At 38.4% G+C, this 26,808-nt stretch overlaps 1 protein-coding gene across 6 annotated transcripts in view; it reads right to left on the bottom strand.

The window, feature by feature from the left end:
• The window catches only part of SMURF2 (SMAD specific E3 ubiquitin protein ligase 2), a 68,219-nt gene that overhangs the window by 3,951 nt on the left and 37,460 nt on the right, over positions 1-26,808 (bottom strand). The window contains exons 4-20 of one of the 6 annotated variants that reach the window (XR_012676675.1): positions 24,447-24,584; positions 24,078-24,223; positions 23,176-23,241; positions 19,232-19,316; positions 17,839-17,922; positions 16,268-16,470; positions 16,005-16,089; positions 13,091-13,249; positions 8,600-8,810; positions 6,966-7,069; positions 5,338-5,452; positions 4,724-4,902; positions 4,102-4,239; positions 3,755-3,875; positions 2,138-2,339; positions 1,519-1,904; positions 231-306 (exon numbers count right to left, since the gene is read on the bottom strand). Coding sequence is in view for 5 of the 6 variants with exons in the window: in XM_075169505.1 (XP_075025606.1) it covers positions 231-306; positions 2,138-2,339; positions 3,755-3,875; positions 4,102-4,239; positions 4,724-4,902; positions 5,338-5,452; positions 6,966-7,069; positions 8,600-8,810; positions 13,091-13,249; positions 16,005-16,089; positions 16,268-16,470; positions 17,839-17,922; positions 19,232-19,316; positions 23,176-23,241; positions 24,078-24,223; positions 24,447-24,584 (2,112 nt within the window). In the remaining variant the exon portion in view is untranslated. Of the gene's footprint in view, positions 1-230; positions 307-1,518; positions 1,905-2,137; positions 2,340-3,754; positions 3,876-4,101; positions 4,240-4,723; positions 4,903-5,337; positions 5,453-6,965; positions 7,070-8,599; positions 8,811-13,090; positions 13,250-16,004; positions 16,090-16,267; positions 16,471-17,838; positions 17,923-19,231; positions 19,317-20,698; positions 20,806-23,175; positions 23,242-24,077; positions 24,224-24,446; positions 24,585-26,808 lie in introns of those variants that run through there. The other 5 variants (XM_075169505.1, XM_075169506.1, XM_075169507.1 and 2 more) reach the window with 5 other exon arrangements.

Below are 26,808 nucleotides of genomic sequence, written 5' to 3'. Positions count from 1 at the left end.
GTTCTTGAAACAACGACAAAGCAATACTTAACAAGGCCAACAGAACTTCATATAAATAAAAGCTATCTCTAGTTTTCACACCTTTACTACTCTGTAACGGACAGCATTCGTGATGTCAGAAAGTGGGGGGTGGGAGGGGAGGAAAAAAAACCAAAAAGACTGCTCAAAATACAGAGACAGCATATTGGTCTTAATCTATATATCACAATAGAGACCTGAAAAAGTCTTACCAGGTGTGAGCTTTCGGCAAATTATTAGTGCTGGCATCAATCTGGTGTATTGTAAATAGCCGTGGGCCTGCAGCACCTGAAAATCCAGAAAAGATCTCTACTGCTACTGAATTGCATAACATGAAATTTCTTCGTTGCAGTGCAACAACAACAAAGTAACTAAAACCACAAAAAGAGAGAAGCTATGCACAAAGAAAGCTGAAATCATAAACAGGCAGGAAAAAACCTCACCGTGCCTATCAGACAGATTCCTCCCCTCCACCCACACACGATAACCAGGCAGTTATTTAAACCATTGAAAGATAAACAAGAACAAAGTACTGATAAGGAAGAATAAAATACCTGTTTGCCATAGTGCACTATATAATTCTAACAGTTTTTAATTTAACTTCTCCCACCCTTTCTAGGGAACAAAACTTATGCAGCTGTATCTGTCCCCATTTTATAACAGGTTTTGAGTAGTGGCCAATTCCATTCACATTCTATACAAGAGTCACAATACCAACTTCTTACAAATTAAATTAATCTGACTCTACAGAGGTCCCCTTAACCTCTCTGCTAAAGAAAAGACTGCAGCACAGCAGTCTTTTAGACTTAGTATACGTTGAAGATTTCACAAAGGACAGAAGACGTTACAAATGCCCTAACCTTAGTAAAACTGGAATTCTTGCCTGCGTAGAGAGACCTTACGCAATATAATCCACAGGGTCAGTCTTTCTCATGGGAACTCTTGGCTGTCAAATAAGAACGTGAGCTGCTTGTGCTAACTCGGCCTAAAACCTGAACAACCTTCATGTTCAGATCTGTAGGAAATGAGGCTTCATTTGCTCATAGAAAACTTGTTTTACTAGTATAATCATACTAAAACTTGCAGCACAGATGAAGCTAAACTGGTATTACTTCCATTACCATTCTCCAAACAGCTCACTCCGCTACATTAACTGTATGAACATCAATAGTAGGGTTAACAATTATTTGTGACTATTCTGAGGTGGTTAAGTTACACAGTTTGCCTAAACAAGTCCCTCCACCCTCTGCAATGTTATTTAAACACTTATCACTTATGGTACCATGCGCTGCTTAAAGTAACTAGGGTCTCAAAAAACTCAAGATTCCTAAGCTTTTAATGCACCTGAACATTTTAGAGCTCAAGAACAGAGGAAAAAGAAAACGAGGGCTTCGATCTGATAATGAAGGGATAACGAAGAAAAAACAGGTTTCTAGAGCAACCGGCTTTTGTATGTGGCAGCTGTTACCATAGCACCTGTGTTCTGTTGGAATCTTCTACCTGTTAAAATGGTTTACGGTCAGTGTTTCCCCTGGGCAGTTTTCTCTCATCTTGTGAGAGGGTGAAATAGGATAACTGTTGTGTCAACAGAGCTGCTACAACAGAGACCCTGCGCTTGGACTGGAGTTCAGAAGACAGGTCGGTAATTAAGGTGATCGCTTCTGACGCCTGGGCTGGCTGCGATTCTGGCGCTCTTACAATAAAAGCAGTCAGCATTACGAAGTGCCTCTGCTGTCAGAAGCGCAAGAACACTGCATGTTGGTGTTTTCTGGTCCCGCGGCTGTACAGGTGATGAGGGCTTGTAAAAAGACCGAAATTAAAAAGCGGGCTTCCAGAAAAAACAGGAGGAGAACCCCACTAAGATCTCCGCTGATCAGAACTTCTTGCTAGAGAAGGAAGTGCATAATCGAAACCGAAGAGCTATTTACAGCTGAACAACACGGTAATAAACAAACACACACAAAAGACTATTTGCGATTGTTATTCATCAGACCATGAAAAATCGCTCTTAAAGTCACAGGGCAGCCACCCAGCCTCATTTTCAGCTCATGTTTCTGTGATGTGCCCTATTCCTTCCTCCAAGTCCAGGCATTTGCAGTTACTTCTGGAGAAGCCTCACCTTGTAATGCCTTGAAGCCCTGCAGAGGCACTCTGGATGAGCCAGTCACGAACTGGAGAAGTCTCGCTCTCCTCTCTTCATCAAAGAACTCCACAGCTTTCCAGAACCATTTCACGATGTTGCTGTCTGGGGTACAGTGTTTTAACCTAGTATTTGCCTTCCAGTCATTAACATCAATTTTTCCCAGTCCACAAATGATGAGCTGTAAATTTAAAATATAATTAAGTATTTCATCATTGATCAATATAAAAATGGTTTTGGAGCTAGCCAAATGATGAATAACTGATATTGAAAAATTGACAGATTTTGTGCCAAAGGCAAATTATAACCTCTCATTAATGTTAAGCAATGCAGAAAGGTAACTTTTCTTTTTTTTTTTTAATCTTACCTTTATACACAATCCATTTTTTACATGGCCTCAATTCAAATTAAAAAAAAAAGAAAAATCAACCATTTCATAAACTTATATGGAAGTGTCTTGACCTGTCAATTAAATAACAGAAGCACAGATTCTACCCATGTGTGAAAGTGCATGCATAATTCACATTTGAACTCAGTATTTCTTTCTGGAGCGTAGCTGAGGGTGTAGTTTGGCTGGTCCAACTCTGGACCCTCAAAAGTAATCTTGTTCTTGTCGTACCCTACATGTAACACAAATCAGACTTCTCTCCTGAGAGATGAAGAGCTTTCAGCGCTTCTAAAATGGAGCTCCACAATGGATCCGTTTAAGCTCAACAGGGATATGATTATGAAGACATTTTCTAGTGACTAAGAACATTGGACCTTCCCCTTTCTTATTCCGCATCTGCAAAATGATTCTGGGTTAACAGTATGGCTGGCTCACTGCTGCTGAATGAGAATATTCAGGATGAAAGAAGAGCAATTACTGACACTCTAGTACAGTGAACAGAAGAAAGCGTGAATAATTTACCTTATGGGCGTTTTATATGGCAAAACCCTCAGCGCCACAGCTAACAGACTGTATATTGGATTTCAGTTTTAAAACAAGCTTGGGATCTATGGGATTTGCCTTGAGAGGATATTGTTTGGATGCCGATCGTGACATTTTGTACCACATTTGTCGATGACAGCACCAGACAGCACCTTTCCTCACGCTGTGTTTACAGGGCCAATTTAGTCTGGCATAACTCAGCTCTGCAAAACCACACAGCTGCCCGACACCAAAGCCAGTGCAGTGCAGCGCAGGGGCTGGGAGCAAGTGGTGGGATGCGGAAGGGAGTGACAGACTATTTTCCTGGCAGCACCGCATTTAATATCGTGAAACTGCACCGTGAGAAATATGCACCCCCACCTCTGCTGGAGTAGCACTCTGAAACAACCTGAGGTAGGTGCCGCTGTGTTTCAGGTACAGGAGAGGGTCTCCTCTTCTACCGCTTCTGCGGTTGCTACGAAACGTCGCCTGGAGAAACACTCTCATAGCTCTCAGTGGAAGGCACAGGCAGGCTCAGTGACTGCACGACCTCTTGCGCTAACTGTATTTCTTGTAATAGCGCACCTGCAAAACCCCTCACGCACTGGGGATACAACTTCACATGTTAAATGCTTCAGGCTTTCATTGTTACACTTGACGACGTAAGGTAACATTAGGGGACTGACCTCTAACTCTTTCTCATCAAATGTCTTCAGCAGATGTTGTGGGATTACTTCATTAAATCCCTTTTGTAGAGCCAGAAACTGAGCTTCAATTCCTCGTAAAAATCGCCAGTTTACATAAAGTCTGCAAGCAAGTGCAAATTGGTTTTGTGAAAGGTGTATTCAAATACAATAAACCTGCAATTTGTCCAGCCAAAAAAACGGCCGTACTGACAGGAAGACACACACCGCCAGCATTGCATTGCCACTTAGGAAGAAACCAACAACGTAACACTGTCAATTACTTCAAATAAGTAAAAGTTCCTCCCCACCATAGGAAACAAAAAACTTTGGAATAGATATTGATGTACCTGACATATTCCTTTTTGTTTTCCTCTGTCACGGGGATACTTTTGCCATTGGGTTTCAGTTCATGTTGAATAATTTCCCCGTATGCATTGTGTTCCACACAAAATGTATGGTCCAAGACTCCTGTGATATCATTCTCACTGGTGGAAACAAATAAGCAAGTGACTCAGTGAAAACATATTCTGCAAATATACTACAGCCATAATATATCTGACAGACATCACAATTTAGTTTTTCAATAGCATTTCAAGTTACTGCTTGGAAACAAAAGGCGAACATATATTTTTACTATGTTATATTTAAAAACCATTATCAAAGTTTCAATGTTATATTTTAATGACATGTTACTGTTAATAATAGGCAAAAATTAATAAATCAGAATTTATTAACTGAGCACTTTACAGCTCAGTAATCATTTATCCCCCCCTCCCTGCCCCCCAAATTTGAATACCTTGAGCATGTTAAGCCTTTAAAGAAGCTGAGTTGTGCAAGAAAGATGTTTCTTGAATCTGCCTGAGCAGAGATCAAAATATACTTCATTCCTTTCAACTGGATTTAGGAACATTATCACATGTTAACCGAGACAGAATTCTAACATTGTAAGATACAATACACAGTACTTACAGTATCCAGACTAAGCTGTTATGAAGATCAGGGTCAACCAATTCCATATCATCCAAAGTAATTGGCTTCCCTAGCAACTGCTTATAGAAAGGCAACGTGAAGCCCCCGTCAATATAGTGTCCGTGAAACACAGCCATCCCCATTATCCGTCCAACAAAATGGAAATACGATAAGTGTTCCTAGAATTGAAAGAAGAGACTAAGCCATTCAGCTAAATAAGACCTCCAGGTTACATCTGCCGAATACGAAATAAAATTTCAATACAAAGAAAAGACAAAAACCCCCAACATATCCAGAGCTTTTTGTTTTGTTTTGTTTGTTTTTATACACAACACATTGAGTATATTGCTTCCAGTCCAGAAGTCTTACTACTAAGAATCAAAATAAACTTAATTTCTCCCAAAGGAAAGATAAATTGACATCTTACAGAAAATTAAGAACACATTTGAGAAGTTTCTTCGATCAGTACTGAAAATAAATTATATTATTGCACAAATTCAGTCTCTAGCAATACTAACGTGAGAATCAGGTTCCTAAAGCTAGAACGCTGTCCAGATGTATTTAATTTCTAGTCACAAAACGATCATTTACAGAAATCATGTCACCAGTCATACCGGGTTGACTGCAGAGTCTGGGTTGATTTGCAGTGTGTAGATATCATCTCGGGAATATTGGAAGAGACCATAATACGGATTCAACATTTCATGTGACAATAGATAGAGCCACTCCCTGAAGAAAATAAAATAATTCATTGTCTACTTCAGACAAATGCATTCCTACACTGAGAATCTTTTCAAAACAGTATGATTTTTTTAATCTTACTGTTAAACATAAATGTGAAAAAGTTATCTCTGAACATGCTTAGATAAGGCTGAAACCAGAATTATTTTTACTGGCTCAGTAACTGCACAGGACCTGACTGCTGATGTACCTCCCAGCTTTCCAAGATTTTTCTCCAGGTTACTTATTTCCAAGAGAGTTTCTGACTATGATTCTCCTTCATCCATTACACACTAAGACAAGACACTATGTCTTCTATTGACTATACTACAGAGATGTTCGAGTCAAAACTTTTAATATAAACCATCTTCAGGTAAGGATATATTGAGTTAAAGTTTTAATTAAATGTTCACAAATCAGTAAATAATGGTCTAAGAATTGGGAAAACTGTAACACTTTCTAGCTTGGTCTTCCTGTATTTATGTATGGAAGATGGCAAAGGCTCCACAGCACACAGACTAGAAAACAAAACCCATGCCGAAAAATACTAGTCGATACTTTGGAAAATAGTGCACAATAACATCTGTAACTTCTTTATTTTAAACACTATTATTATCATCAAGCAATTAACAGTAATTGATTCAACAAGACTGTTTTACTAGTTATGGCTAATCAGCACGTTAAAATACTTAGGAAGGGATGAAGTGAAAACTCTATTGGCCATTTGCAAACTCATGAAGACACGTGCCTACGTTCCAGAGGTTACTTGCCATACACCAACTACAGATGCCGAAGATGGGCTGTTTGGGAGCACCGTCTGGGCTTTGAAATGAATACTAATGGTAAAAAAATGCAATGCAATGCAAGCGATGAATACTCCTAAATGAGTCAACACTCATTTAGAGAAAGAAGATCCACATGCCAGAGGTGGGGAATATTTTCAGGGAAGTAAACCAGCATCTGTGCAATTGGCCTACAATTCCTAACAGTTTAAAATGTGAAGAGTATCTTCATACAATCAATAAATGTCACTTTTTATAAGCCACTGAAAAATAACCTCAGGCTATTGACAAACTAACTGCTAGTTTTTAACTTTTTGCTTCAAACAGTAGTGATAATTTGGTAGTGATAATTTGCAACGAAGCATATTTTTATCAAAGTTCTGCCACAAAGCCGAGTATTTAGTGATATAAATTCTCAGATACCCAAGTTTTCTAACCAAAGTATGATAATTTCAATAGATACCAAAAGCCTGTCTTGCATATATGATAGACGTCTGATGCGATCTGTAACATGCATTTTGATTTATTTACAATAAATTAGTTCTCTTTTGATGCAGTTTTTCCTTTAAAAGACTATCTAAAAATATATTCCTCTGACCTACAATCTGTTACAGAAATAAATATAAATAAGAATAATGGAAAAAGAAACAGGGCTGATACAAGGCTGGTTTAGGATTCAAAGCACGGGTGTAGTTGGTGGGGTGGGGTGCAGGGGAAGAGACAGAAGACAGACTGTTTACCTGGCAACACCTCCATAATCAAGGCCTTCCTCCCCACGAAATTTTATCATTAATCGTTTCCACAGGTCTTTTGGCCTCATCTTCATGACTTGCCTGTAGGATTCCTGTAAACACATAACACTTCCTTTTATTAACCGCTATTTACGGACAAGAAGCTACTACTGTTTATTAGAAATGGAGTCTCAGACTCCAAGTCCAAAGGGGATACTATTAAAGGGGATACTGTTTTCCTAGATATTAACCACTCTTTCTCAAATCACAGACTCTTACTTAGTTTTCTACAAATGTGATAGCACTTGTCAAATAAAACAGATACGTGAGAAGAACCACCTTCCGTTAAATTTCCAGAGGCATACAGTGATCAGAATATTCTCTCTCTCATTCTCACATAACTTAAAAAAAAAAAAAATCTGTGTCATTAAACTCCTTTTGTTTTGCATAAAGGCTCACAATTTTTGCAGTCTGAAAAGCCAACAGTGGAGCCTCTACTCTGGGTATAACACGTGCAAACCTTCAGGAAGCATCTTAAGAACAGAAGCATCAATGCCATCCCAGTAAATGTACAGAATTATTTCTCTATCAGTAAGACTTCACCAAGAAAACACAAAAAGAAAGCTGAAAGAGGCAAAACAAATGCTATTTTTTTTCAAAGGAATGAAACAAAAATGTCTAGTTTTTATTTATGTCCAGAATTGGTGCCCCAATCTTTGGCTTTGCAGAACAGAAGAGGTAGGTGTGTCTGGGACCCAACACACTCAACTTAGTTTTCAGAACAAGAACATAATTTTCACTGCTGTACAGCAGCCTTTCCTCCCTTTCTTTTTTAGTTGATTATGAAGTGATTTGACTGTCTCCAAAGGGAAGACCAACACAAATCTTTCTTGGCTGGAAAAACTGTGACAACACAGTGGGGCTATCAAGTTTGTGGGTGGAGTAAAAATGCAACAGGGATGGGTGGGATGGGTGATAAAGTTCTTAAGACGACAGACTGTTCTGCAGAAAAAGCCAATGAATTATAACTGCGTTTAATCAATTCAGCGGAATTATTCTGCTGAATAATGTCACAAAATAAAATGCAGACATCCCACTGTGGGTATCTCTGGTCATGGAGAAGCCTAGGCAATTCATAAAATTGGTCTGATTCTGAAAAAAAAAGAAAAAATCAACCAGAATTGAGATAGATGCTAGGTAATCCAAACTCCAAAGATGAATGCTGTTCAATAGTAACTTTACTTAAGTTACAATAGATCAAAGATCATGAATAATTGTTCGGTTTCAATTTGTAACATTCCCTCTGTAACAGACATTAGCATTCTTATATTCAAGGAAGAAGTGAGACAATATCTTCAAATACATGAAGTGCTTGGACTCCTTCCTCAGTCCCTGACACAGTCTGTACATCTCCAGCCAAGGAACGCTTCCCTCATTTTTATTCTTCTTTACAGGGTGAAGACGTCTACTTTAAGTACACAACTGTTCTTAACATCCCCTTGAAATGCTTCCTCTTCCCATTCCCCACGCGTAAAATTCCAGACTTCAAGATGCCATCTAACTGAATGACTTCTTTAGACAGTTATGAACAACCCTCCTCCCCTTCCCTCAACGTTAAGAAATGGGTCAAATTCTCAAGTTACCTCAAAAATCTCTTCCCTGGAGACCTCAATACGACAATGGCCAGCTTGAGGTTGCTGCTGTGACAGCTCTTGCCTCAGGATCTTGAGTTTCTGCACTAGGTCTCGCTTGTACCGTGGCACAGTCAGACACTCTGCCTCGTCGGGAAGCTGGCACAGGGACACTACCTGCTGCTGCTGCTGGTGCTGCTGATCTTTAAGTTGATTCTGGCGGCTAGAAACAAACACAGCTGTTTGCAGATGCTCATCCCCCATTTTCTTCAGACGTTTCTTAAAGGTTAAGTCTTTGTAACCAAACTGCTTTCAATTTACTAGGATTATTACTGTGATTACGCTAAAAATGTCCAGGTCCAGTAAAAAACAAATTCAGAGGGATTTTATCCTGACTAAAGACATATGCTTCTGTCTTTCTTGGCAACTATCAGTTGTTTTTAGGGTTTGTTATTTCTATTAGTACTACTCTGCAAAGTATGTAAAAGGTTATAGCACTATATAATAAGGTATTATCCACACAATTTTACTACTAAGCTGCTGACACTGAATTTCTCAGATACCATTTCCATATTTCCTTTGCGTGTTTTGCCTTCCTCCATTTTAAAATTCAGGGAGCTGCCAAACACTATGCCTCTAATCTACAGTCAATACCATGGCCTGTTTTAAATGGCTTGTCTGAAAAAGAGTAAGCTTACAAAAAGATGTTTGTACTGGCAGCTTGGCAAGGACCTTGTCCCTTGTACCTGGCCTAGTCTGGACCACAGGAATGTGGGAGTTCACATGTAACTAATTGGCACAGATAAACAAGTATTTTTACTAGCAATTCTAAGAGATTTTCTAAATCTAACTTCTTACTAGGAAAACTAAATTAATCGTGTTGCAGAGATGTCCTCTCGTGTGTCATTTCTTGTTCACAGTAAGTGGGTATTTTTATAGCTTTTTAGTATGGCATTTCCAAACAACTCAGGATAAAAGTTACATTTTACCTAAACTATGAGAAGAGAATCTCTGTGTGGAACTCAAGAGAATACCCTAAATTTATTGGATAAATAAGAAAGGTTACAATTCAGAATGTTTTCCAGTGGAATGTTAATAAATTGGGGGTTTTTTTCAACATCAAAGACCAAAACATATTAGATGGAACCAAACACAGTTTTAACGTATTTTAAAATTGCAGTCTGTTGTCTGTTTTGAAACAAGGTCTTCTAGAAGGCTGTCCCGGCCAACCAAAATTCACCTCCAGCAGGCTTTTACCACAGGAACATTCAGAATTGGCAACTAAAAAAGGGGTGGGGGTGTTCCCAGTTTGCCTTGTGGTTCTGACAGCTATTCTGTTATTTGCAAATCTTCTATTTAAAGCAATTTTGCACAAACCACCCTCCAGGGAAACACCAGGTGACCAGGAAATCTTTATCAGGGCTCTTACAAGCCTAACATTTAGAAACCCCTGCAATTGCGCAAATTGTAGATCACTTCAGCGGTAACTCAAAGCTTAATATTAATATTAATATCTCTTTACTCCTGGGCTCTACGGAGGGAATAATGCACAGAAATCCTACTTTGTGACTGCCGCAGGATGCAGAACTTCAGAAGTTAGCTGAATCGATTTTGTTAGTTTCAGAGTCTGTTGTTTTTTGCTTCTGTTGGTTTTTTTTTAAAATAAGGCTACCCTTAACCTTATTCTCAAGCTGATCACATTGGTCTTACAGTAAACTACAGTTATTTTAAGTCATTCCTGAGAAACCAAGTCATTACAATAATTTAGACACACACTCGACGTGGTTCCAGAATATGTCTCTGTATCATTTGTGCTACATGAATGGTACTTTCTTTTCACTTGTGATTAGTTTTAAATATGAATCTCATTTCAACTGTATTTACTTGATATACAAACTAAAGCAAAATCATTGTTCTATCTTCTGAACTTTCTAATTCCATGCGGACAAGCATCTGAAAATATTCCTTGTATATGCCTACCAGAGAAGATCATAATTATATACTAAAGTGAGTATATGTTCATACTAGCTTTAAGAATAAAACTAGCTTTAAGAATAAGTCCTCTAAACACAAAGCTAGTCAATGTCAGCCTTAAAAAAACCGTAATCTCTGAAATGAGCATGAACTTAAGATCTATGCATCAAATTAAACCAACCTAAAATAGGGCAGTGCTAGGAGGAGAAAAATAAAATGCCATCCTCCATATTAGACTAAAAATAATCAGTGCAGCATTAGCTAAAAAATCTGCAGTGCTTAAAGTAATTAAATCTAATTTCTTAGTTTGTTTTCACAGCTGAATGTCTATGCTTGATTCTGTACAGTGCTTTAAGGATATAGTTAGGTACTTTTCAGGTGCCATAACTATCAAAACCTATCACGAAATCTTGGCCAATATTTTAAAACAGATCTGGGTAACAAGTTTGATTATTTTCATAACTTATAATGTCATCACTAGAAGAACAAACTGCTTTACTCGGCTCGATAGAAAAATCAGTATCATTGAGAGTAAACTTTTTATTACGCCTTTGAACTTAAAACACTATCACACCCATCCCACCCAAATACTAAACTTATTTCTCAGATAATTTACAAAATGACAGGCCTAAGGCAAACTAATTTTTTTTTTTTTTTAAAGAATAAATAAGGAGGTGGGTTTAAGGTGGGGGGGAGCTTTCACATATCCTGTTTGGTGCAATAAAAGAATAAACACCAGAAAAGATTTATCAGGCAGCAGACTTTGCTGATGACACTGTTGGTTGAATTTCTGAAATCCTTCCCTAATGAAAGACAGATGTACAAATGAAAAACTTAAGCACACTGTAGTAGTACTTAAGTTTAAAGAAATGCAAAATGGTTCTGTGATTCTGGAACTTGAAAGTCAAACTGGATTTTCCAGATAAAAAGCTAGCTATGTATCTGTCCTCCACAATACATGTAGAACTAGCCACTATGACCCTACTGCCATTTAAAAATAAACCTACCTGTGAAGGACAGTTTTTCAAACATAGTCCAGTTAACTGAATTTTCTACAGTTTAAAAATTGCACTATTGTAGCTAAGAGGGTCTGAAGTTTTTCTTTGGGCAAAATACCTAAATCTGAATTAATTTAATGAACTTTTCTGTGTACCAAACACGAACATGCTCCTCCACTGGTAAGTTTTTTTCAAGATCACGTTCATTTGAAACTACCAATCTAAATTCAGCTAAAATTAGAAGTGCTTAGTAGTTTAAATTAAAAAAAAAAAAAGAACCAAAAGTGTCTGGATGATGGGAGCTTACTAAAGTTCTGTAATACACACATATATAACCAATGATTTCTCTAAACAAAATACCTATCTGTCAATATTTAGCCTCTTCCCCCTCTTGGGGTGTTAAGTTCAAATGTATATTGGGCAGACAAAGGCTAGCCAGCTTTTATGGATTACACAAAAGATATGTTGACCTCCTGGATATTACTTTCCATTCCTCGGTTTTGTCTCTTCAGTGCTTGTTCCCATTATTCTTTCCTTCAGCCTTTCTTCCCAATGATTCACTTCCTTAAGACGACTATTCCTCCTACTTACTCCTTGCCCAGGGCTGCATGGCTTTCTATCTAACCAACTCTTCATTGTTTCTTCCACTTAACACCTACTCAATACTTCACAGGTGTTTCCCAAGAGTATTAAAAGGTGTTAGTAGGAGAAACAATAGAGTCAAACTCCCAAATAGCTTGGACAAACTGATAGCCATGTCTACGCAAAAAAAAAAGAAGTGTTTGTTTGCTTTTTGGTTTCCATTTTTATTAGAAAATCTCCCAGCGTGAAATGAGTGCTTAGGGAATAAAAACAAGAGCCAGAATCCTTTTGAGTTTCCCCTTCTCTTTTTGAAAGTGCAATATGAAAATGTGGTATCAGAACTAAGGCGGAAAAAATACAGTTCCTATTTTATTTTATTCTTTTGGTAAAAAACCTGAGTTAAATTATTGGGGTGTTATTTTGAGAACATCTCAACTAGCCTTACTCTAAAACTGAAGATAGGAGCTGAATTCTCCTTTATTCCAGGAGAATAGCTGGGCACTTGTGCACCCTTGCTTAACTCATCAGTATTTCATACCACTGGCTATTGAATGCAACCTCGTATTTGAAAACAAGTAGTCCACAACTGAAAATAGTATGATGTATAAAGAAAGGAAAGAAAGTGTCTCTCTTGCTGTTCGAAAAAATTTTATGGGCCAATTTTTTTCACCGGCCAGCACTTGCCTCCCCCCCTGCTGCCCCCAACTCCCAGCATCACAATAGCCACATTCCTGCCTAAACGCTGCTAGAGATTTTTTTTTCAAGAACAATCAAACCTGTCTTCTTTGCTATGCAACAGAGTAAGTTGGTAGTGTGTTATAGAACACCGCGACTATACTTTGAATACTACTGAATGGCAGAATACGTCTTGATACAAAATCTAGCACCCCTCAAGAGTCACTTTCTTTCCTCTATTACGCTCAACACGTGCCGGAGACTTTAGACTTACTTTAAGACTAAATGCAAGTTAGCAGATAGCCGTGGATCTGTAAACTGCGTTGTCCTGTTGTTATGGTCAACAAAATAAACTCTGCCTGTTGCTGTATTTCGGATCTCCCATCCAGGAGGCAGTGGACCAAGCTCTTCACAATTGATGTTGCTAAGATCCCTGTGAAAACAAATATAAAATGAAAAATACCTCAGCATTTGGCCTGCGAGCCAAACAAGCGTAAATGTAACAGAACAATTCCATGAAGTCTGAGAAAATGTATTGTTTCAGAAACTTGATCTCTTCAGCTGGAATCTCTACTCCCAAGGTGCAAGCCCACCAAAGAAAAAACACACACCCCAGAACACATGCTGTGGGGAAAAAAATTCTTATCAAATAACCTTCATTTTTACAAACTAACTTCAGATGTTAAATTAATACAGGCTTAAAACAAAAATAAAGACCATTGCCATATTTGCCAAAATGGAATTGCAGTTCGACACCAATTCTGACAGAAAACATTTTTAAAACATTAGTCACGTAAGGAACTCTGAATCACACTTTAAAAACTCGTACAAAACAAAACTATATTTCTGAAGAGTTATACTTTCCATGAAGAATTATGTGCGTATCCCACAGGTGGTTTTGCCCCAAAACCCCAGGTGCTAGTGGGAAGCAAACAGCTCTCTAACAAAATACTTCGAATAGAATTTTGTATGAACAATGACTCAGCTCCGCACTGAGTGATGTAGAGATAACTTAATGGGTCTCAAGAAAATACTGCTGAAATTCGGAAGATGTAGATTCATTCCAGAGGTTCACTGAAAACAAATACTAGTCTTCAAAAATGTACACTTACTGATTTTTCACGCATATAATTCACACCTCAGATACCTCACACTGTCAAGTGCAGCTCTTTTTAAAGGTGTAAGTCTTCAGATCTCCCAGTAAGATGTGAGTTGAGGGGAGGAAAGAGCCGAGGGGCGGAATGGCTAAAAAGATGCCGTCTGCAGGGACTCAAAACGCCGAGAAGCCACTAATGGAAATACAAGGCTCTGGGATTGAACTTCTGCTGATATTACCCATACACACCCTGCTGCTGAACTGTAGGGCTTACTTTTATTAACTAAATGACTGTGGCATATTAGTGTAAAAATACATTATTCCTTAGAAATGACATAAACTCTATCCTCATGCAAACAGCCAAATTTTGTTCTCAGAGACAGTTTCTGTTGCCACACCTAAAAGCAGTGCTAACTTAGATTTTGTACAAAACTGTAACACTGCAAACTTAAGGATTAGGTCTTAATACAGTTTTTTTAAGAGAGATCTAGTTTCTAGCTTTGTATAATACCCACGTCACGGGAGCAAAGACTTCCTAATGCACAACTGCCAGCTGAATCCCACTCTCAAGTATACAGATAATGCATCAAAGCAAAGTATATTCTTGTAACACAAGAGTAGTAATAAAAACAAAAGAATAATTCGAAAATGCAGGGAACTTAAGGCCGTGAGGCACTTCGTCCTTCCCGGGATATCCAAAATCCATTTCCATGTGAATGAACAGCAGCAGCAACTGACAAAGTTGCTACAATTCTCATAAATGCCAATACTGGCTGCCAATTTCAAACCACACACACTATTTTACAACACCATCCGCAGGCTCTAGGAGGCAATAATTTTCAACAGGATTTCTTGGTTTTTTTAAAGAACAATCAGAAGCTAACAATAATTTCTCTGTTATCCTTCTTTCCTTTCAAACACATCAGAAATAATCACATGTACAATCATATACAGTATATACACGTGTGTATCAGAAATAAAGACACTAAACTAAAAGGACACTTCAGATTTATTTTCTCCTAAGCATTGAGATAGCTGCAACAGAAATAGCAGTTTGAGTATTTTAATCACAGGTTAGTCTCTCTCAGCTTCTCCACCTGTTTGCTCCTCTCCCCCAAATTCTTTCCCATTTATATGCTGCTAATGAGATGCTTGAAAGCATATATGATTGCTCTAGGAATATCCCTGTTAGAGCATTATAAAGAAAATAAATATTCATTTCTGCTCTGTAACAGGAAACCTGCTGTAAAAAAGCTTGTGCATTTTTAGATGTTTGCTACTATACTCAAATGGAAAAAACCTCCTTTTTTTTTTTCCTTCTTCCTTTTTCTAAAAAGGCCCAACATGCTGGCACTTCAAACACAGCTCACCATTTCAGCTTCCAGGCTTTTTATGACCCAGCGTCTCCAATTAATTTCTTCAAAATGTACCAAGTTTCCCATTCCTTGAGAAAATTACGTTTGGTAGTCTGAACTTGGGACAATAATTCTCACAGACAAGTAAATTTAAGCTGATTCGATGATGAGACTGTAGTTCACTACAAATCGTGTGACTAAACACACAAGGGGCATCCACTAGGTTTTCCCCTTTGTCTGCTCCTCCATCAAAAATGATCACATTTAACTAGCCTATTTGTCACAAAGTTTGTTCTTCATAAATATATGTTGCCAATTTCTCAGGTCTTGTTAACTTCCAGAGCCTGAATTAAAAAACAAAACCAACCCAGTTTTCACTGAAGTATCTCGATAAACCTAGATTTTTGGAAGTGCTCAGAACCCTCTTTTTGTTTCATTATTTTGCAGAATATTAAAACCTGGACTTGGCGATAATTCATATGCAAGATCTAGAATCAGTTAACTATACCTGTTTTCAAAACACCACTGTAATTTATTTCTTGATTCTCCACCTTCGCATTAAAATAACAATTTGAAGAACTGAGGAGAGAGACTAATGTATTTTGATAAATGACGTGTTAAAATGATATATTAGGGACGAAGAGTCAGAATATAACACCAGACAGAGAATTCTGAGAACAGTACTGGTTAAACTATTGTGGTTTGACACCTTAAGGATACTTTCATCATTTTCTTACCTAGGTACTCTTGGATCGTGCCACGTGCTAACACCAGTCTGAGTATGCAGAAAATAGACCTGACCTTGCTGAGTCGTCCTTTGCTCTGTGAAATCAAGATTAATTAATAACTATAAGAATAAAAAATGTAATAAAAAACAACCTCACAAAGACTGATTTCCCCAAACTAAGGAATCAAAAGGATCTTACATACGACAAAAAGACACAACCCATTTTCCTAGTTTGTTGGGAGACCTACAATTAATAAAATTTAATTTGCATACCATATCCTTCAGGTAAATCGGGAGGAGTGTGCAAGTGTGTCCTGCTCATGTAATTTCTGTGCCTCTGTGACCTGACTCTCCTCTCCGCCAGCCGGGGATCCGAAGACTGCCCGCAGGTCGCACCGTTCGTTCCTGTAATTGGAGTGTTCTCGTCCACAAAACAGCTCAGCGGTCTGCCTGGACTGGAGTATTCAGATGCCGGCCTGTGGGGAAAAACATGAGAATTGCACTGCTGACTGGACATCGCGCTTTACGGAAGCTTCATGCAGGGGCTCTCGGGAATTCTTTGTGGACGGCAGAACTGAGCAGTTGAGCTGAGCAGGATACCTCAATGATGGGCAGAGAGCTTCTGCTCTGCGCTCACTGGGTTCATCCCACAGTAATTAGTAAACCGCCTCACCTATCGTAGGGTCTGACCTGATACTTAGTATGTGATGCTGCAGGATCAAGATCATATCAAATGCTCACATGAGCAGTTCCCACGTTAAACAGAATGCTGAGAGCAAACTTACTTAAAAAAAAAAAAAAAAAAAAAAAAAAAAAAGCAGCATACAGCCCAGACTTTCTCACCTTGTCTTCATATAGCTAAGGAAGTGATCAGGCCTTGTTACTCCTTTTTAATTTTTAAGGAAGGTTATTAGGCGAGGACGGTGAAAAAGGGCTAAGTAAGATAAAAAATAGTTGCTCTTGAGAGCCTAACTGCAAGAGGAAACATTAAATTATGTGGTTTTGTATCTCAATGCTGCTTTCAAAAGGATTTAAAATGGGTTCAAGGAGGATTGATAAGGATGCAGGAAATCCTCGAAACGAATTATATATTTTGCATTTGTTTTTCTACTGTAAATGTGTCTAGAGCTTAGAATAGGTATTTTAACATACCAGGAAAAAAACAGATAGATAAATTAAAAAAGCGTTCAGTACCTTCACTCGCTTGAAAACCGCAAGTATATATCAGAGCTGGCAGTATTAACAGTACAGCTTATTTTAAGTCAAATATTTATTAAGGATGGAAGAGACAGTCTGCAGGCACAGACAGTCTGCAGAAGAGTCTGAAAAATATGTGCTGACACTATCTACAATTTAGGTAACAGCAAAACTGTTTTGAGGAACAGCTTCACAACACCCATCTACAGTTATTAGAAAAGGTGATCGTAATCGTTTCGAAACATGCTCTGTAACGATCAGCTTTAAAAGTTCTGGATTACATGGTCATAGCATGTACATAGATAATGTCTGTCAGCTATTCATGATTCCTTTTCTTCATTCCTTACGATGTCTGCACATTGTAATGTCTGTAGTTATAGAGTTCTACCATAGCAGCTCTACAAGAAAACAAAGATGCTACTATTAGGCGAGGAAAAAAAAGTCTAGTCAGAATGATTCTTCCGAGTTAAATATTGGGCAGACTGAAGGAATAGGATGTTAGAGAAGAAAAGCATACAGCGTTTGTAGAGTGACTCGGAGGAATGCCGAATATCCCCTGTTAGAGCCACTTAGAATCGCTTGTGCTCAGCACCCCTGAGCAGCAAGCAAACTTCATCGTATGCAGAGTCTCCCAAATAATTTCTTACCGTGTTGGTCGCTCCCACTGAGTTGTTCGTGTAATATGATTTAAATACTGGATCCTTCCAGAAGCAGTCCTCCGCTCCTCCCACCTAGAATTCAGACATTGAGAGATAAGGTAATGAGTGGTATTTCCAGGAAACCAGGGCACAAAATGTTTCCAACATAAATGCCAACTCAGGAAGACGTACACTATTATGAACCGTGTTAGCTGAACAAGGTAACAGGAAACAACTGAAAGTTAACTCAAAATTGATTTTACATATTCTTCCCTTGGAACGAGGCATATTATTAACAATATCACACTTTCATGTTCAGTAACTATTTGAATCCTAATTAAAACCAAATAGCCATATAAAGAAACTTCTTGAAAACACCATGTTTAATAATGCATTTAACGTTTTTTGACCACTGATCCTAGTAAGTGCTTTCATAGTGTCTTCACGCACTACTTGCTTTCATTAAAAAGTCACCTTCAAATAGCACGACTTTTTAATTATTACTAGTTTTGCACTCCAAAATACATGAGGCTATACAGATAGCTTTGCAGTTACACAATTAAGTAAGCAATATTTATTCAAGGAATATTTTGAAGTGAAAATTTAAACGCATTTTCAAAAATGTTTTTGACTTCTCCAGACTCCAAATTAACAAAAGAATGCTGTTTAGGACTTAGATGATAATTTACATTTTAAAATTCATCATCTGAAAAATCAGTTTCTCCTGTCTTTACCTGCCAAGAATCACATTCAGAAGGTCTGTGTTTGCTCTGAAAAAGTTGATGACAGCACCAGAACCTAAAACAGAGCATTTTTCTGTATTCGCAAAACTGTTTTAGGTGTCAATGATGTCATTAACTCTCACAGGGACAAATCAAAATCCTAAACCCAGCCTTTGGCAGGTAAATACAGCAAGAACTCCGGCTCCATTACCTTTCCCAATCACGTTTTCTTCACTATGATTTACATGGAAGAAAAAGTGATCCGTTTTTATAATACCTCTGCACAGCGCTGCAGAAGACAGCCAGCCCTGTGTGTTCACTACCTTGTTACAAAACTACTATATGGATGAAGTCAGTTTGCTGGCTGTGATTTAATGTTATATTAGTTTATCAGTTCTATAATTTGAAAGACATATGTTCTCTTAGACAAGTATATTTTTTAATGCATTTATTCATATATGTCACCTCCCGTTTTCCAAGAAGAGACAAGACAGGATCAAACTATTAACTAGTCTGTGTAGCCTGGCTGGCTTATCTCCTGCTCCTAAATTCGAAACTGTAGAAAACTCCGAGTGTGAGAATAAAAATAAACCAACTTATTTGTACACTGACTTCTCATCACTGCCAAAGTCTGTTGTATGAGCTGTATTTGTATTTACACTACAGTGATGTCAGCTTACCCATCTGGTAAATCATTATCAAATAACCGACTGCAATCCACAACTTGTCCTCCTGTGCCTATTCGGTCTCTGGACTGAAGACTTACTATTAAGATAATAAAAGAATTATTAAAGATATGACATCTGAATGCAAATTACAGTTATATTTGAAAGAGAAATGGTACAACTTGGAGGACTAAGTTGCATGTTCTGGATATTTTTTCCCTTCCCATAAATCAAAGAAAGTAATACAGAAACAGGGTATGTTTTCATACATACAATTCTCTACATATTACTCCAAAAAAGCTAGCCTGAAGAATAGGAATGTAAGTTAAGGCAGGGAAAAAAGTTAACTCTGAAGTTGTCATTAACTTTTCTCCGTATGAGACGGACTGTGCCACAGCAGAGCTGCGTGGCTCGGCTGGCGGCAGCGGGTGGCTAACCTCACACACGGCTGGGAGAGCACGCGGGACCGTGCCAGCGCCAGGCTTCCGCTGCTAACGGGAGAACTGCTAATAGAAGGTCCTAAAATAAGAAATTCCTGTACGTTTTTGACTCCTTTTTATGTATTTTGTGTGCACGTGGGATTCAACACACGCATGAACACGCACACACACACAAAACCAGGCAAAACTTAACTGCTAGAAGCGCTACACGTTTGGTTTATTGGCTACTTTCAGACAGCAGTGGTAAGAAGTTAAATGCAACTCTCACACAAAGCAGTGCTCAGCACCCTGAAAAGCCCTTACAGCCCTCAGCAAAACTGTATTACTTTTTTTTATTTAATTAATTTTTATTTTTTACATGTTTCATTCTAATGGATATTTATGCCTGAAGCTTTTGTACTACAATTATGAAAACAAAGATTTTTTGGGCAGCTTTTGTTCCCAGTATCATAATTTGCAAGTGTCCAATCTGATAATTTATGACACTTGTGTTCCTGTGGGGTTGGAGGGGTTTTTCTGATGTTTTGTTTTGCCTTTAACAATAAAACGATTACTTAAAAAGCTAGATACGTGCTGTGGCACACATTTCTTGAGGTGGCACTACTGTACCTCTGGACAATTGTCTTCAAGTCCCATGAAATAAACTTACAGACCTTAATCGAGACACAACCAGACTTTTGTCAACATCACCAAGTTTATGTAGTAGTACTGGCAATTTTTGCCAGGGAGTCCAAGTTTTCAACAACATGTTTTGAAACTTAGGATTTTGGGCCTTCAACAGACCAACCCAGGGAGCCCTGCAGCACCTGCTTGCTTTATTCCTAATCAATATTAACCCTTAGTCTTCCATGAACACTAACGTTACAAAGCAACTTCTTACAGCGAGAGACACCTTAAATTTAATTTCAACCAAAACAAAAATCGTAGATGATCTACTTATTCTGCAACAAACCCACACATGACAAGTTCACATTGTTGCATGTAGGCAAGGTTCGGCAAGCAATACACACAGACAAAAATGAAACTAAACAAAGGCAATTACCTCCTCTTTGCCTATGTGAGGACCAAAATTTGTGCACGGCTTCATTTTGTAATGAGTAAGGACTCATTTTTTCTGCACCGCCACATCAGAAATAAAATGGTGGCACAGAAGAGAGCTGCAAGATTAAGACACAGTTCAGGTGCCCTTTGCATCCACTACTCACAAGCGTCCCCTTTTCTTCCCCCCTTTGAAGATAACCCCAGGTATTTAAGATAAAGATCCCCTTGCTCCCTGTCCCAAATTATAAAGACATACCCACTGTGCACTTGATTTGTAAGGTTATCATCTGCTGACAGTATCAATTACATTTTAATATTGTTTTCCAATCTTGCATAGCCTCTTAATTTAAGCCAGTTTATCATTAGAAGGACTGAGAGTATATTTATAACTTATTCTATCTTCTTACTTATTTTTAATCAAGATTTTTCCACCATGTAACTACTGCAGCGGAATTATCTAGTTTTATTCAGGCTTATTCACCCATACATCAAAATTGCATTAGTGAAGAAAGATTAAAATATAAGGAGATTAATAACGACAATTTCAATAAAAAAAAAAAAAAAAAAAAGAGACAGGAGTCTCTGGAATCTTACCAAGGATGCATTAAATTAAAACACAGCCATGACTGAGGAAACCTGACCTTTCTGATGATAACAGCGCAAAGCAGGACATACAGATTTGTTCTCAGCCTCCACTGTAACATGGCAAGCTGTGTTTTCTCTAGGTTCAGCGCACGATCCAGCAGCTCCTGCTCATTAGGGACAGCCCCAGCCAAAAGAGTTAACGCTGCTTTGGCTATACCACTTTTCATGATCATATCAGGTTAAGCCAACTGGTCAGTCTAGTTTACGCCCACGCTGCTGACTAGTTATCTCTGACAACTAGTTATCTCTGAAGTGTGTATTTGCCATGCCCACACTGCACGGTATTTGCCCCAGGCTTCCCATCTGGCATCCCAACAGCCTTGAGACCTTTCTGCTTTGGGGTGGGGTTTGGGGTTTTTTTTTGCTTGTTTAATTAATGCTAGCATTCTCAAGGCATGATGACAAGGAGCATACTCTGGAGGGCAGCATGAGAGCACGTCACGGCGTGAGGGTACAGTCGCTGCTAGTGTCATGTCTGAAGGACTGCTGTGGGCAGCGTGGATCTCCGCTGCCTGCAGCAGACCCTGAACAAGCTCTCCTGTCAGCTGGGCTCAGTTTCCTCTTAAAAGGAACCCCACAAACAAAATCGCATGCATACAGCATGGATGGTCAGGGGAGCACTATACTGGAGGAAAACCAAAAAGCAAACAAAACTGACAACATAACGCACCCCAGAAAAATGACTGGTTTATCTTTCACTCTTCTGTGCAGGCTCACATGGAAAATTTAATATTCAAGAATGGTCTGAAGTGTTAGCAATGCACTTAGAACTCCACACTTCTACCATCATTTGACTCTCCTGTGCCACCTCACTCTTCTCGTAATACTGTGCAAACACTTGCAGATCAGATGCTAGACAGATGGTTAAAGCAACATAAAGAGGCAAAGTCGTAGGTATTATTCAACAGAGCGCTTTGAGGAAAGCAAACAAATGCACTGAAGCCCTTATTTGCTGACTGATATTTCAGTAGTTTTCCCTGGCTAACAAAACAAGAATGCTGCTTGGATACTATTTGAACTAGGAATTGAACATAAAACTGAGCATGCAAATTCACTTTTCTTTCCCTCACGTCCAAATATTCTCATTAACATCTTGCCATAAAAATAAAGACCTCCTTACCCTGACCAACTTTTTTTTGACTTCTTGAGTGACCTACTAGAAATGCTGCCTTCTGAAACAAGTTACAATGCACAAAAAGAGAGCGCTTATGAAGTTGTTTGTGGATACTTGTTTTTCAATTTGCCAGCTTCTTTTTAATTCTTAAGTTATTTAAGGTTTATGAGTTAGCAGAATGACAAAGCACAGTTATCAAGATGGGTGACAGACTTGTTAATAACCCGTGAAAACACAAAATGAATTGACCAAGTCATCCCAGACAGCAACTCACTCCTGTTACAGCAAGATGTTTTACTCTTTTGCAAAACCTACAAAAAGCACAGCTTTGTTGGAACTTCCAATGGCCAAGAAAACTATAGTCAGTTTTTCACAGGGAGTTCAGGCTCAAACTGTAGCCATTCTTCACAGTGAAATTAAAAACTTTCTAAATAGATTTAATATTAGCTATGGTCTTATTGGTCCCAACACTTATAATAATATTTGGGGTGGTTTGTTTGGGGTTTTTTTGGGGTGGTTTGCGTGGTTTGTTTTGTTGTTTGTTTTTGTTTTAATTCTCCACATACACACTTCTAGCTTGAGGTCCAAATGGCTCTGGCACTAGACACTGAATTTGAAAAAAAAAAAAAATTCAATACAGAAAACTGACCTCTAGGAAGGGTATTTCTATAGCTACTATTAAGCTCCAAGAGAACTAAAAGATAAAAACCCTTACTTACCTACTATCTGTCCTCTAACAGTATCATTGTCATTTGGCCCAAGCTTGCACAGATCCAATCTCTGATCTACGAAACAAGGACACAAAGCGTAAGTCATGCAGTATTTTGCTGCCTTTGACAGGCACACTGAAGTACCATCAGAACAAAATTCAGCCTAGCGCAAGATAGCTAAGACTTCAAGAGATGGGGGAAGGGAAGCAAAACTAAAAATCTTCAGCCAAGACTTCATTTTTCATAATTTTAAATCAGAAAACTAGAGTAGAGTACTTTTGCTTTAACATTTTTCCTACTTCACAAAGCTCTTTTGATGAATAGGAAATGACATTTTCCTAGATTGGATGTCTAAAGTGATTATAAGAGGTATTTTGAACTCTCTTCCCTTCTGAAGACCAGCCATTGTCATAATGCACTTCCAGTTCAACACTGTAGTAGTACAGCACAGAGCTAACCTGCAGCATCAATCCACGTGTTCCGCACTAAATAGGTAGAACTTCATAAAACTGAGCAAAACGCAATGCACTGAAGCACTGATCTAGTGACAAATATTTAAAAATGAGAACTTATGCCTTTATCGCCAAGGAACCTGTTATTGAAGGTAAAATCACAACGCTTCTCTACCAGCATGTCACTTTTTTCTTTTTTCCTATTTTTTTAAAATTATCTGTATAGCCAGGCACTACTTTTCCCATCACAAACAGCGTGCCAAATTTTGTTCAGAAGTAAATGGCACCCATTAGGATAATGAGAAAGCAGCACCTTATGTGTTAATTAACTTTTCAAAAAGTAAATACAAAGTGCTCGAAGTGTTATAAAGCACTTAATACCTTATGACAAAATTTACTAATCGATTTTGAAGGCCCATTAATTTTTAAACTACAAACTTGGCTTCTAGATAGATTTACCTTTACGTTTACCCCTTAAGACTTGCATTTTTGAAGGTAATAAAAAAATAATTTGAAGGTAATTAGAGTCTGTCTTCCTTTGGAATTCCAACACAGTGAGTTCAGTCTTGACAATCCACAACCAGGCTGCGGCACTGAAGTTACCACTGTCCGTGGTAACGGGCAAAGGAGTTGAAAAGCCAAAGGTAAGTTACGTTCTCTAGCCCACTCGTGGTATCCTCAGCCACAAAACACCGTTACAAACTACCAAACCAACTGGAATATACAAGCTTTATAAAAAACAACAAACCCCCAATTAACTGTCACTCTTCAAAAGTCTGTGCATGAAAGTTTGGTCTGAAAGAGAAGAAACTCTAGTCTTTAGCTTACTTACAACCAGTGTCTTTAAGGCGGTTGATTGCGTTTGAAAGAAGTCTCACACAACCCAGAAAACCAGCTCCCTGCTTTTTATGAATTTTCTTGTGATTCCACACACTGATTGTTATTGAATCCGACTTCCCAATATATCTGAAAAATGTGGAAAAACAGTACTGTGAATGGCACTTACTGAATACTTTGAAGATACTCCAGAAATCATCTTGGGGGAAAAAAAAAAAAGATTATCAACCATTACATTAAAAATTTAACACACACTGTATCGGCAAGAGAGAGTAAGTCATCTTCAGAGAAGATGGGCACATTATACTTTAATGAAAGCATGTCTATGAAGGAGTTTACCCGAACACAAACTAATCTAAAATCCTGATTCTAGAAGGCGGCATTCGTGTGAATCCAGAGTCTACTGAAATCTGTTTACAACAGTAACACGAACAGGCTGTGGGCTGGCCCGGTGACCACATCTCTTCAGCTACAAACATGCTCAGATTCATCCTATGCCCGGCCTAACCAAAGAGAACGGCGATGCTCGTGGCAGCATGTGTTGGTGAGCAGCACCAGCGGGCAGAGCCGTCCAGATGCCAGGACAGAAACTATCGGTTTAGCATCCTTTTGCAGCACTTCATCTGCCGCTGCTTTTCAGGCTACTCCTCCCACCACCGGCAACGCAAGTCACCCTCACTTAGACCTCTTCTGAGCGCTCGGGGAAAACGTAAGGCAAACCTAGTTACACATCTGCAGTTAACAAACCTTTGGGAAGCTAATTTACTATTAAGAAAGCTTCAGAAAGGCCCTGTTTATAACATATATTACGTATTACGAATGTGACCCATTACAAGAAGTTCACCCAGCATCTTAGCTGAGATGTGCCACCTTCCCTGCCCGCCCCCTGCTCACGCATGGATTGCCTCCTCGCAGCTACCAGGGAAACGCTTTGCAAAACCTAGATCTGCATTTCACCGACTTGGGGAAACCTGGACACTGCAGGCTATTTTACTGCTGCTTTTTTGTTTGAAGCTTTGTTCTTCAGAAGCAATTACTTTGTGAGCTCGTTTTTGTTTTCAAAACTTTCAGAGGACAATTTCAAAACACCTAAGATCAATCAGCTATTGCCAATACTGAATTATTATAGTTATTTCAAGTTGAGGAAAATGAATTTGTAACTATGGCTTAGATCCCAAGAACTGCTTGTAGTTCTCCCTTCCCAGACCACAAATTCTAGCCTTCTGCAGTTTAGTTCCAAGTGCGTTTTTGTTTGTTTTTGAAGGAAAATTGTTCAAACAAACTCAACCAATGTCTAAATACATCTCCCCCACTGACTGAGACTTTATCTGCTTTAAAACATCTTAATATTTTCATAAAGACAGAAATGATACTGTCAAGGTTGGCAAACCAAACAATTGAACTAACTGTCATGGCTTAAAATTGGAGCTGTGATCAGGTAAGTTCTCAATTAACACTTCTCCCATTTTTTCCTTTTCCAAAAAGCAGAACTTTGACAACTTCTTCCCACCTGCAGACGGGGACTGACCCAAGAAGTAGAAGACAGAAAAGCCTAACTGTAGGCATATACCCATAAGCATGGTTTAAAATAACCAGTGCACATTTAAAAAATAAAAAAAACAACCAAACAAAACACAAACTTCACACAAAAAAACCCCCAAGTTTTTTAAATAGTAAACTGATTGCATAATATAGGTCAGATTTTTGGCCTTACAACCTTGACAATGCCAATTTTGCATAAAGAAACGAGAGATGAAGATGGGTATTCACGTGCACAGTTGCAGTCTACAATGTTTCATGTACTTAAAATAAATTCTTATGAGAACAAGTTAGGTGCACTTAAAAATAAAGACTTATCATGACCTGTCTTGAATTTTCCAGTTTTCCTTGTTGCTTTAAAAAAGTCAAAGGTATATGGTTAAACACAATTTCATAACAGAACAGTTTGAATAATATGTAGAACAGCTGAATATACAACATACTTTCCAAGAATTACTGTAACATTTCAGGGTGAGGTTCTCATGGTTGAGATGCAGACAGTAAGCCATCCATACCAAACAGGTGAGGACTTCTACATTACTACTATAACCTACTCTGATTTTTGCACCAGAAAACCTGGCTGATTCACACATTTAAAGGAAATAAGCAAGACAAGCGGCATTTTCCAAATAAAAATGTCTTCTGTTTTTTTTTCCGAAGGAAGAAAAGAAATAGTTCAGTAACTGCTAGTTGGCTTTATAGCAAAACATTTCATCTATATTTCTGCATAATTTCAGGCATGAAAATACATGGTTGCATTTAGAGAGTGACGGTAGGACAAGCTGACATTTCCAAATCATTTGGTGGATAAGTT

This window comes from Calonectris borealis, chromosome 20 (assembly GCF_964195595.1).
Source record: "Calonectris borealis chromosome 20, bCalBor7.hap1.2, whole genome shotgun sequence".
NCBI classification, from domain to species: Eukaryota; Metazoa; Chordata; class Aves; order Procellariiformes; family Procellariidae; genus Calonectris; species Calonectris borealis.
Note: the sequence above shows the minus strand (reverse complement) of the source record. Positions and strands in the feature narration are given on the sequence as shown.